Source organism: Andrographis paniculata, unplaced genomic scaffold, assembly GCF_009805555.1.
Source record: "Andrographis paniculata isolate CXL003 unplaced genomic scaffold, ASM980555v1 Contig65END, whole genome shotgun sequence".
NCBI classification, from domain to species: domain Eukaryota; kingdom Viridiplantae; phylum Streptophyta; class Magnoliopsida; order Lamiales; family Acanthaceae; genus Andrographis; species Andrographis paniculata.
Genome location: NW_026137601.1, coordinates 1,129,350 through 1,141,648, shown reverse-complemented (window position 1 = coordinate 1,141,648; position 12,299 = coordinate 1,129,350). Strand labels below are relative to the sequence as shown.

At 30.1% G+C, this 12,299-nt stretch overlaps 2 protein-coding genes across 2 annotated transcripts; both read left to right on the top strand.

Annotated features, from left to right (window-relative positions):
* The first annotated feature begins 3,736 nt into the window (after positions 1-3,736).
* Positions 3,737-6,571, top strand: LOC127262442 (abscisic acid 8'-hydroxylase 4-like). The gene is made up of 9 exons (XM_051291116.1): positions 3,737-4,096; positions 4,183-4,516; positions 4,628-4,777; positions 4,867-5,133; positions 5,340-5,429; positions 5,526-5,604; positions 5,690-5,796; positions 5,905-6,023; positions 6,100-6,571. The coding sequence occupies exons 1-9, from the start codon at positions 3,882-3,884 to the stop codon at positions 6,203-6,205; spliced, it is 1,467 nt and encodes a 488-aa protein (XP_051147073.1). The 5' UTR covers positions 3,737-3,881; the 3' UTR covers positions 6,206-6,571.
* Positions 6,572-9,512: 2,941 nt separating this feature from the next.
* On the top strand, positions 9,513-11,476 carry LOC127262352 (ceramide synthase LOH2-like). The gene is made up of 6 exons (XM_051291002.1): positions 9,513-9,632; positions 9,893-10,113; positions 10,416-10,571; positions 10,912-11,103; positions 11,190-11,368; positions 11,457-11,476. Exons 1-6 carry the CDS (start codon positions 9,513-9,515, stop codon positions 11,474-11,476), a joined length of 888 nt encoding a protein of 295 aa, XP_051146959.1.
* Positions 11,477-12,299: the final 823 nt, after the last annotated feature.

Below are 12,299 nucleotides of genomic sequence, written 5' to 3'. Positions count from 1 at the left end.
TATTTTAATAGTTAATAATTAATTTTTTATGTACCCACTATTTAAATTTTTTTCTATACAATAGTTATTTTATTTTTACCTACTCTATTGTTATATTAAAATACTGCTATTTTTTTTTTTAATTTTCTTACTTGAACATTGTGGTATAATTAAGCATGATAGAGAGAGTATTATATTTTTTTTAAAAAATCAATAAGAAAATTGTTAAACTCATAAATTTAAAAATAAATAGTAATATTCTGGCGTAAAGCTCGAATTTATTTTCAACAATTGAGTTAGGAAATTCTAAATTCTTAAGGTATTACAAAGAAAATAATAATGGTTCCTAATAAATTTCTTGAAAAAATTTATGTATGATTGAAGATGTCCAATTTAAGGGCGGGATGAGGATAAATTGGACCGAAGCCCAAGACCCATTTTCGGATTGTAACAAAAATATTTAGTTGTCATAGAATGCATTAAAAATTTATTTAAATTTAAAAAATTGTTAAAAGGTTAATTTATTTCCATTTATATCTTTCTAATTAAATTAAAAAATTATATGAATCATATTTATTTATTCTTATTTCAAAATTTATATTTAAAATTTAATTTTTTGATAAAAAGTAAAACATCAAAATCAAAGTATATTTTTTTAAAAATAAATTTAAGAACAATATTTCTAAAACAATCTTAAATGTGGCTATTCCAACTATTCCAATGTCTTTGTATAATCCTAAAACCTTAAACAAATATACTATTTAGTTTTTTTTTTTTCAATAATTATAAGGGGTTTGCTTATTTGTGTTTATTTTAATATATATTAATTTGGAAATATTGTTAAATATAATATTTAAAATACAATATTACAAAAGTAAATAATTTAAATAAAATAAAAATATAGAAATATATATTATATATATATATATGCACCCATCAGTTGGATTGATTCAATTTTAACATCCATTACATTACACATGCATGCTTCAATATATATACACACCAAATTAATTATTAATTACTTTTTCCGTTCCACTTAATTTGTCTTTTTTTTTTTTCGTTCATTCCACATAAATTGTTCCTTTTTTTTAAAATATAATTATAAATTTTAACCACATTTTAAATTTCATAATTTACAATTTTTTTTAAGTTTAATTAAACTTTTTAGTCATCCTAATTTTAAATTATAATTATTTTTATTAAATTATAATTATTTTCTTAATTACTTATTTATTACAACTGTACGTAAAACTATGTGACTAAATTAAATGGAACAAAATATGTGAAACTGATAGAGTATTAATTAACCCAAATCAAAACAAAAGAAAAGAAAAGGAATTGAATATAATGGATTGAACAAATGAATGCCCGTATGTACCTACTTAAAAGGTGAACCCATCTCTCATCATCATTCCCTAATTCACTCAAAATATCCACACACTCTATCTATCTCATCAATGGCAGACATATATATATGAATCGATCATATTTATGGTGCTTTGCTCACAATATAATTATTTAAATAAATTATATATTTATATTCTGATAGAAAGTGATCTCTGTTTATTGGCACAGCCACATAAGTTTCTATCAATTCTTTTATTTATTTATTTAATTTCTGCCATCATTCACACACCCACACCCATTATCTATTAAATGAATTATTTTTCCAAAATTGTAGTGTGTGTAGAATGGAGAAACCATTTAATATATAATTAAATTTATTATGTCTTAATTTGTGTAATTAAACAATAATTAGCACAAACTAATGACTGTGTCTTTTTGGGGTAAACAAGAAAACACTTTTAGGTGAAATATTATATCATAATTAATGGAAATAAAAATAAGAACTATAGTAATTAAATATTCACCCACACACATGCATAACACTAGTGCAAATTTCAATTCGAACGAATCTTCTAGAGTCAATGTGAATGTGACCTCTCATCTATCTATCTATCTCAATTAATTTAAATATTTATAACATCACACAAAAATGACAACTTTGATTATATACCATGAAATATGAATCTAGCTAGCTGGCCACGTCATTTTGCTTAACACAAATTTGTTACTAGCTCCACCCATCCTATATATATATATATATATATTTATTTAATTTAATTTTTCAACATCATTATATTATAATTCAAATATATATATATATTTGTTGACCGTCCACTATTAGTCAAACCTCACTGTATTTTCATGGCCATTTCTGCTATTATTTATATATTCAAACATAACATTAGTTAATTAAACTAATAAACCTTTTTATAATAATTGCTGTCTGAATATTGCATATATATATATTTATATATAAATGTTGAGACAAAATGGCAGGTAATTTGATAAGTTATATTTATAATATTTAAAATTAATTCCAGACTGGTGTAGATCGACGGCCGACATGTTACTAAATCGGGCAACGAAACTTCTAATCCAGTATTGCCCACACATTACCAGATCCTTCTGGACACGTGTCGCCCCGGTATTGATCAGGTGGCGGGCACGAGAGGGATCTACGTGGACCCCACAAGGCCGTCGATCTATCGGGTTGCCATCTACATCGCCGACGTTGGCCCCATCCGGCGCATATTGGCCGTTGGATCTACAATCTGTCCGTGAAGATTCGCGATCAAACCCTTTCAGATTTCGTTGTCAAAGTACTATTCTGCCCTTCAATTTTCAAAGTGGTTGATTAAGACTGGTGAATTATTGCGGTACCCTTCCTTGGACAGAACAGAAGGGGTGAATGAATGAAGCAACTATTTACGGATAAGAAACGTTTTGTAACTGGACTTTTTTATTTAAATGAATATTCGGTTAACCTAGGCTGTATTTTAAATATACTATTTCAAATAGGATCATTTTGCACTTCTTTTACTGTAGGTAAATTAGAAAACTTGGTAAAAATAAAAATAATAGTAAAAAATTTTAAACATCATGCCATAGTCATTTCGAAAATGCACTAGGACGGACCTATGATCTAAATTTTACTATGGTAAAGGAGGAGAGTTTCAATTTCCCACTAAGCTTGACAAAACGGTTTCTCACGAACTGATCATAGCCCAAAAGTGTTGATAAAAATATAATTGTTGCACAAAATTATATTTTTTTTAAAAAAATCAAATCTTTGAGGACCATCGTTTTAAATTTTTGTATCCTATCCAGTGTCATAACTTAGAAAAATTGTCAAAGTTTTGAGATTATAAAAATCAAGTTTGAGCCGTCAGCCGCCCATATTTTACTTTGTATTGTTAATTTCACTTTGAACAACTATAGTGTCTTGTTTTATTTAAGCACAATGTGCATATTATTTCATGTCAGAAAATATTTATTTGTATGTGTATTATGTTTATATAGATAGATACAAATTATGATCGTAAGAGCAATAAACGTGGCTTAAAGTGTGTAATAATGAAGTAAAGTGATTGAACATACATGCACTAGATAATAATTCTGAAATTGATTTTCATATCCCTATCTACACAATCAATTGATCTGCTATGATCTTTTCGTAGCATGCCCTCTTGCCCATCCATCCATCCATTAATTTCTTTTTTTTTTTTTCTTTGGCAAATGGTAAATAATATATTTTCTAGTGGTCCATGTCAACATTTCATGTGCACAATCGATGAATGGCCACCACAAACACACACACACAGAGAAGTAATTAATGTTAGCATACACATCATTTTCTTTGTATGGATCACCAATTCATATATATGTATATATATGCAATAAAACCCTCACTCCTTACATCCCACATCGGCAAAAAATTAATATCGGTCGAAGAAGGGAGGAGAAGAAGATTCTGTTGTTTTAGTTGCATAATTGGTGTGAGACTTATTATCACTTAATCATCATCATCAAGAACATATATTATTAATTTGGCTTTGATGGAGTGGTCGTCGTCGTCGTTGGTGGTCTACATCGGGGTTGTCTTCGTTTTCCTTCTGAGTGTGGTTTACAGTCAGCTATGGAGAAAGCACGTGAGAAGGCACAAATTAATTCCCAGACTGCCCCCGGGCTCAATGGGCTGGCCGTACATCGGCGAAACCCTCCACCTCTACTCCCGACACCCCAACTCCTTCTTCTCCGACAAGCACAAAAGGTACGTACCTTACTGTAACTGATACATCATTCATTCATCCATTAATTAATTAATCAAAACCCTAATTCTTACATTACATTAATTAGATATGGGGATGTGTTCAAAACCCACATTCTGGGATGCCCCTGCGTGATGCTGGCAAGCCCTGAGGCGTCGAGGTTCGTGCTGGTCAGCCATGCCCATCTGTTCAAGCCCACTTACCCCAGAAGCAAGGAGAGGATGGTGGGCCCCGCAGCACTCTTCTTCCACCAGGGAGACTACCATGCCCACCTCAGGAAGCTTGTTCAGACATCGTTGTCCCCAGACACCATCAAGAAACTCATTCCTAGTATTGAATCCATTGCTCTCTCCATCCTCCACTCCTTCGCCACCGCCACTCCCCATCACCTCCCCGCCAACACTTTCCGAGGAATGAAAATGGTATACATATATCTAGAGAGAGAGAGAGAGAGAGAGAAAATATTATATTATATTATATGATATGATATGCATGTGTTGATTAATTAATTGAAATTCAATGAAAACGTACAGTATGCTTTTGAAGTGGGGATTTTGTCGATATTTGGAGAGCTCGAGAAGCAAATCAAGGAGGAGATAAAGGAGAAGTACGCAATAGTGGATAAGGGATACAATTCCTTCCCCACTAAAATACCTGGAACTGCTTATCACAAAGCTTTAATGGTGCACACCATACCACTTATAAACATTCGTCATTACATTTACACACGTCTGTAATTTTGATTTTACTATAATAATAATTATACGTGCAGGCACGAAGGAGGCTTGGCGAGATTATCAGAGACATAATTGCAGATAGGAAGCAGAAGAAATTAATGGCGGCGGAGAATCATGAGAATGAGAAAGAGAATGATCTTCTGGGTCATCTTCTGAAGCAGAAAGGGAAACCCCTGACCGACGACCAAATTGCAGACAACATCGTCGGCGTGCTGTTTGCTGCTCAGGACACCACCGCCAGCTCCCTCACATGGATCCTCTACTACCTCCATCACCATCCCCACCTTCTACAAGCTGTTAAGGTCATCCTCATCTTTTATTTTATTTCAATAATAATTCGGCGTTTTTTTTTTTGAAAAAATTTGATTTAAATTTGAATTAAAATAATGTTTGATAAAAAAATATTTTTTAAAAACAAAATATATTTTTTTAGAAAAACTTAAAAATTTAAATAGTAAAATTTGATAATAATAATAATAATGTTATTTGGGGATGGCAATTATTACAGGCAGAACAAAGTGCTATTTACTTGTCAAACGACAAAGGAAATAGAGGGCTGACGTGGACTCAGACTAGAAACATGCCTTTCACTTACAGGGTATATATATATATGTATAAATTATAATTGATGTGAATTTCATGTGTGGATGGACTGTTTTTGTACTAACAAATGGACAAATTTGATTGATTTCAGGTAATACAAGAGAGCCTAAGAATGGCAAGTGTCGTGTCTTTTACATTTAGAGAAGCTGTCGTTGACGTCGAATATAATGGTAATCTTTTATTACGAAAAGAAAATTAAAGAATTAATTGATTAATTAATGTGACATTTCGAAAAATTACTGTTAATTTTGACAGGCTATCTGATTCAAAAAGGATGGAAAGTTATGCCACTGTTCAGAAACATTCACCACAACCCTGAATTTTTCAATGATCCTCAAAAATTCGACCCTCACAGATTTGATGTAAGAATTCATCCATACCTTTCTAGAAAATATATATACGTATATATATATATATTTAAAAAATTTGATTTTATATATTTTATTGAATTTTAATTGTGGTGAATGCAGGTGCCTCCAAAGCCCAATACTTACATGCCATTTGGCAATGGGGCCCACTCTTGCCCTGGTAATGAGCTTGCCAAACTTGAGATGCTCATTTTAATCCATCATCTCGTCAACAAATATAGGTAAATTAAACTAACCAAATAAATTATTTCAAATGAAATACTCCTATATATAATTCAAGATTTTTATGAATTGCAGGTGGGAAGTGGTGGGGCCCATGCACATGGTACAGTACAAACCATTTCCGGTTCCTTACGATGGACTTCCGGCAAGGTTCTGGAAGGATCCGTACAACCTTAATTAGTCAGAGGAATTAGTTATATATATTAGTATTAAAATTTTGAAATATACGATATAATAATAATAATAATATTGTATATTATATTATTATTAGTGTAACCCCATGCAAAACCCCTGTGTCTGTTTTTGTTGTACCATGGGTCGGTGGGTCGGGTCGGTAATTAATGATAAATTAGGCAGATTACTGTTGGGGCTGTCTTCATTTTATGTTTATTGTATATTATTAGATTAAATAATTTGGGCTCCAATGATTGTTAGAAAATGTTTTTTGTAGTCACGAAATTAAGATGCTCTTGTAAAGAATAATTGTGGTCAGTATATATTTGTAATACACATTGTATCTATATGATAAAATAAGGTCTTCATGATCTTTAGCACTAGAATTTTTTTCAATTTATTTATTACTTGCGTATCATTCCAAAAAAATAAATAAAAATAAAAATAAAAATAAATCAAAATTATTAAATCATGCAAACGTCTAAATGTTGAAAAATTAAAAATACGAAAAATACATGGACCCGTATTGTTTCAATGATTTCTTCTTTCTAAAAAAATAAAAAATAAATATTCAATCAAGAGAAAACTGGGGCCAGAGCAAGAAATCAACTCATATAATATAATTTTCTTTAGATAAAATATTCTTTGGAAAAAAAAAAAAAAAATGGTCAGGCAATCATTTTATATTTGTAAAATTAAATGAAACATATCTTAAGGTTTGTTTGCTAGTAGAAATGATTTAATATTGTGCTATATATAATTTATTCTTAAATGTTTCATCTTATAAAAAAAGGAATCCCTTTATATTATAACCATAATTTTATCCTTACGAAGGCTTAAAACTAAACTTAAATTTTGAAAATAGCAATATGTCATTAATTAATGTTTTCATTATTTACCTAAAAATATCACTAATTAATTAATTAATTAATCCATTTCACGTGAATGTCAGCGTCACTCACTCCAGTCTCCACTCTCCACCTTTACCAGATTTTTTCATATTATTATTATTCATTTATTAAATTTACAACATGATAAATATACACACACAAAAATAAAAACTGTTTTTTATTTTATATTTAAATAAATAAATATATACAATGATAAGTAACAAAAAAAGAAATGCCTTGGGACAACCGGAACCCTATAAAGTGCAGGAATTTGCGCGTGGGTCCTTTGAAAACATTATACTCCTATTTGTGACCACACTCTTTCACTTTTAAGCCAATAAATACCCTCTGGCCGGCGGCACTGCACGTGACGTCGTTGTTCCGATAGGGATAACGTCACTGCCCCTATTATAATGAATATTTTCAAATTTTCAAGAACCTTTTACTTGTGTCGGGAGATATTTTTAATTATTTTTTAACGAAAAAATAATGATTAAATAAAGGGGTATGTTTGATTTGACTCCAAATTAGAATCATCACAGAATAATTACGCATTTGTCCAATTGTGTGTTCATTTGACCGCACAAGAATTTTAAAAAAAATGTAATAATATAAATTTTTATTTTTTTTTATAAAGAAAAGTAGTATTTTTTTATTAAAAAAAGAAACAAAAATAAATTTGAATGAAAAAAAAAAAAAAGAAAGTAAAGTGATAATAGATTAAAAATAGATTATTTGTACTAAACCTAGACTAACAAAACTCAAGTTAAAACCAAATAAACTCAGGCTATTTTATTGTCAAAGTATTTTGTATCAAAACACAATAAAAACTACTACTACTACTACTACTACTACTACTAATAATAATAATTTAAAAAATAAAAATAAGAACTTAATAACAACGCCATAATATTTTCTATGAAATTTAAAATTTAATATCATATTTATAAATATACAAACTTAATGTAAAATATAATGAAATTAATTAATTAATAAACCGCAAACAATTTAGGAAAAAAAAAAAAATGTCGTCCAAATTGCATGCATCGTTATTGTCTACTTCAAAAGTCGATATCATGTAATAATTAATCCAATCGACATTATTGTTGTGACAGAGTTAGACAGTTAAATCAAATGATCGAATCAATTTAACTATTCGACCATCATATTAAAATTGACAGATAAATATTTCAAACTCACCCTCGCCCTCGAACATGCATGATGAAGACACGCACTAGGTCATCGTCTTCAAAGGACTAATTGATCAAAGTTAATTGCTTGAACCTTCAAGATTTTATTTCGACTTAAAATGGAATGGAACCACCTGAATGGAATTTCTTTTATAGAATTAAACTCATGTCATTTTTCTTCCAGAAATTTCATATTAATTTATTTTAGCTAATTTGACGATGTAATCTAAAAATTTATTATTAAACTGATCTTTGATGTATATATAGTTGTCTTTGATCATTTAATTTAGTTTTTAAAATAGTATCGCACCTAATAGGTTTTTTTATATATAAGTAGTAACTTCATATATAATTAGAGGTTTTTTATTATTTTTTTTAGTTGAATTAGATATTAGGTATATTAAAAACGAGTATTGGATATAATATTTTTTATAAAATAATTAAAATTGAATAATACAAAATATTAAGAAGTGAGCAAAAAAATTAATTTCAATAAAATTGAAAATTTAATGTACTAATTTATTTTATTGATCGATAATGATATTTTTAATTGAGAGTAATAAAAAAAAAATGCAAAATAAACAAAGCCTCGACATAAACTAGAAAACTTTATTAATTTAGTGACATAGTAGTTACAAATGTATTCTTAAATTTTTTGAATATGTATTATATATTTATATTGCCTAAAATTTATTGTGGATTATATATTTATTTTATATATACAAATGGGCCAGACTTACAAACTAGACCAAATTTCTGACACTTTGATAATAGGCCTTTTACTAAAGCCTGCTTGCATTTTATTTAAATTGTTTTATTTTAAACATTGAATTATAATTAGTGAAATTTTCTCAAAATAAAATGCTGTTTTTGTTTAATTTAAAATTTTCAGCATTTAAAATTTACCGCCAACCCCCCGAACCAATTAAATAATTATATATATAACATTTAATTAATTTTATGTTATATTTACTGGCAAAGTTCACATGATCCTTAGCCGAGTTCCGTTTTCGTCTCCTCGTTCGCACATTTCCATTCTCTTTCCTTTCTCGATTTTGCTTTTTCCTCATTTTTCTGTGAAATCTTGCGGAGGTTTCAAAGCGGTTAGTTCTCGCTTCTAAGGAATGGAATGGTGCTTGATCATCTCAGCGATGAATTAAGTATTCGCACGAAAAGCTGTTCGAGTCTCGTTGATTGATTTTGATGCTTCGTCGTTTAACTGAGTTTCAGTTCAATGGAGAAATCGTTTTGGAAGTATACTGGCAGCCCCAGCGCTTGGCATTTAACAGTCGCTCTCTACTTTGCTTTTGCATTTGGTGCTGCGAGGTTTATCCTTGACAGATTCATCTTCCGCGTAAGCTTATATCGGTGAATGGAGCTGCATCTGCATGCTCGATGTTTACGGTTTATATATTGACAAGTTGTTTTGATAAAAAAATGTTAGTTTGCACGATGCAATTTAATGGTATGAAAAAATTTTCTGTTTAAGCAATCTTCTGGAAAAGAAGAACAACGATAATGCAGCCGATAAAATGTGTTGACACAAATATATGTCGACAACTTCATTAGTTGAGATGATCTCTATTTCTCACAGTTATTCAATGTCTCACACAGTGGCTGGCTATCTGGTTGTTGATTGGTAGCGGAGGCACAACTCGGCTGACACTTGATGGGCGAACAAGGAGAAAATTAGTGAAATGTACAGAGTCCTTGTGGAAGCTCACGTACTATCTTACCATCGAATTCTTCACTGTGGCCACTGCCTACCGTGAGCCATGGTTCAGAGGTGTAAGTGTAACCCAATATTTTATAGGCTGGCCACACCACGAGATCAAGTAAGAAACTATGAATAATGGAAATCTCTTCCTTGTTTTATGTTAACAAAACATCCGCTCTCATGGAAAAAGAATCTATCCATATTAAGGTTTGCTTGGTATGATCTGCATATTGATGAAGAGATACTGGTATGTATCTCATACCATATAGTATTAGGATTTCCTCTAAGGAGCACTGACGATTGGAGTTGCATGTTTCTTGAGTGTTTCTTCCATATCCAAATTACAGATTCATAAAGTTAACTCGATCTGCATAGTATATACGTTTTTTTTGTTGAAATAAGTTCACTTATTGTTTTCAGGCTTCCGTTGAAACTTATCTACATGTGCCAGTGTGGCTTCCACATTTATAGCATTGCTGCACTGCTTCTGTGGGAAACAAGGAGGAAGGATTTCCCTGTCATGATGGCTCATCGTGCTGTAACTGTGATCCTGATTTCATCTTCCTATGTCTCAAGGTATCTTTCTACTAATTTGGGTATTATTAAGTTTTATTCATGACCAATTGGTACCTCTTTATCTAAATTTACACAAACCATGATCATCACATCCAGAATAATAAATCAGCCATTCCAACTAAATAAGAGACTAATGTTTGATCAAATTTGGAGTAGTAAAACCTTAAAATTTTACTTCTCTTTCTGTCTAAATTTTTCTCCAAATCCTAATGCTCATTGGAAAAGAGGTAAGCTTCCGGAACAGAAATTGTTGTAGCTTGTATACAACCATAAGAACATTCTACTTGTGAACTTACTGCTCCTTTTTGATCAATATATTGTTGGAGATGCTTTCTTGTAGTTTATTTCAGATAGGAGCTGTTATCCTCCTCCTGCATGATGCAAGTGATGTCTTTCTTGAAGCTGCAAAGATTTTCAAATACTCCGTAAATGAGCCTGGAGCTAGACTGTGCTTTGGCTGTTTTGCCTTGTCATGGTTTATACTTGGGCTAATAGTCTTTCCATTTTGGGTCATATGGTCATCGAGAGGTTTGTTTTCGCACCTCGCTCACAAAGTATATATTTCTTTCAATCCTTTATATTGTTCTCTTCCATTAAATCTCCTTGTTTCTTCCTCAGCTATTTTTCATGCAAAACTATGGACCTTTCACAGGCCTACAACAAACTATTATACTGTTTCTTCAATACAATGCTGTTCACCCTGCTGTTCTTCCACCTTTACTGGTGGAAGCTTATATGTTGTATGGTTGTGATGCAAATGCAAAGTCTTGGTAGAGTTGTCGAAGATATACGTTCAGGTAGAGGAGGAGTTGAAAGCATAATTATTTGAGTACCGTAGTGCAGTAGTCATTATCTTCTAACCAACATTTTGCAATCCTCATTCAGATTCTGAAGAAGATGACTAAGGCAGGTTTATTCTCTCAAAGCAAGGATCTATCAACTTTCGAAGACTGATGGTGTTCTTCCATACAGGTTTGGTGACTACTTAGCAGAAAACATATCTCTCTTTTATTTTTACACATTAATTATATTCTTGTCACTGTTTCATCAATTTAGGATGTTTCTCCACAACAGAGTGGTTGTTGAATCTTTACCTAAGGATGTCGGGGCGAGTTCCTGATGGGTTTTGCTTTAAACCTACCGGGTTTGGGTCTAATATGAAAACCCACTTTAATTTTCTAAAATATATATGTTTTTTATAGGGTATTTAATATAATATAAATAAATAAATAATTCAAATATCAAATATTAAAAATTTAAAATTTAAAGATCTCAGTCATAATATATTTTCAAGGGGTGGTGACGTTAATGTAGTCATGCAATGGATGGGCAATGAAAGAATGGTGAATTAGAAGATAAAAATATTTGTATAAAATTGAAAAATAAAAAATAATGAAAAAAAAATATAAATTTAGTCAATATGAATAATTATAAAAATATTTAATATTCATTTTAAATTTATCAATTTATTTTCGAAGATCTAACTCTTATATAGTATTTCATCTGTTTTGGGACAAATGATTTTTTTTTTTTAAAGTCATAAGATGATATGTTTATATTTTTGTAAATTTAATAATATTAAATATATTTAATTAATATAAATTAATAAATAAATATATTTTTTTTATCTATATTTAAAAAAAATTATAAAATTAATTTATGTTAATTATAAATAAATATATATATATTTTATCTATATTATATAAAATTTTATTTTTTATGAAATAT

Bases quoted from the DNA above. Each gene is read 5' to 3' on its own strand.
- LOC127262442 (XM_051291116.1), top strand. From the start codon at position 3,882: ATGGAGTGGTCGTCGTCGTCGTTGGTGGTCTACATCGGGGTTGTCTTC. The intron at 4,778-4,866 runs GTGCACACCATA...TTATACGTGCAG, and splicing joins CTTATCACAAAGCTTTAATG to GCACGAAGGAGGCTTGGCGA. The intron at 5,605-5,689 runs GTAATCTTTTAT...TAATTTTGACAG, and splicing joins CGTTGACGTCGAATATAATG to GCTATCTGATTCAAAAAGGA.
- LOC127262352 (XM_051291002.1), top strand. From the start codon at position 9,513: ATGGAGAAATCGTTTTGGAAGTATACTGGCAGCCCCAGCGCTTGGCAT. The intron at 10,114-10,415 runs GTAAGAAACTAT...TATTGTTTTCAG, and splicing joins TGGCCACACCACGAGATCAA to GCTTCCGTTGAAACTTATCT. The intron at 11,104-11,189 runs GTTTTCGCACCT...TTTCTTCCTCAG, and splicing joins ATATGGTCATCGAGAGGTTT to CTATTTTTCATGCAAAACTA.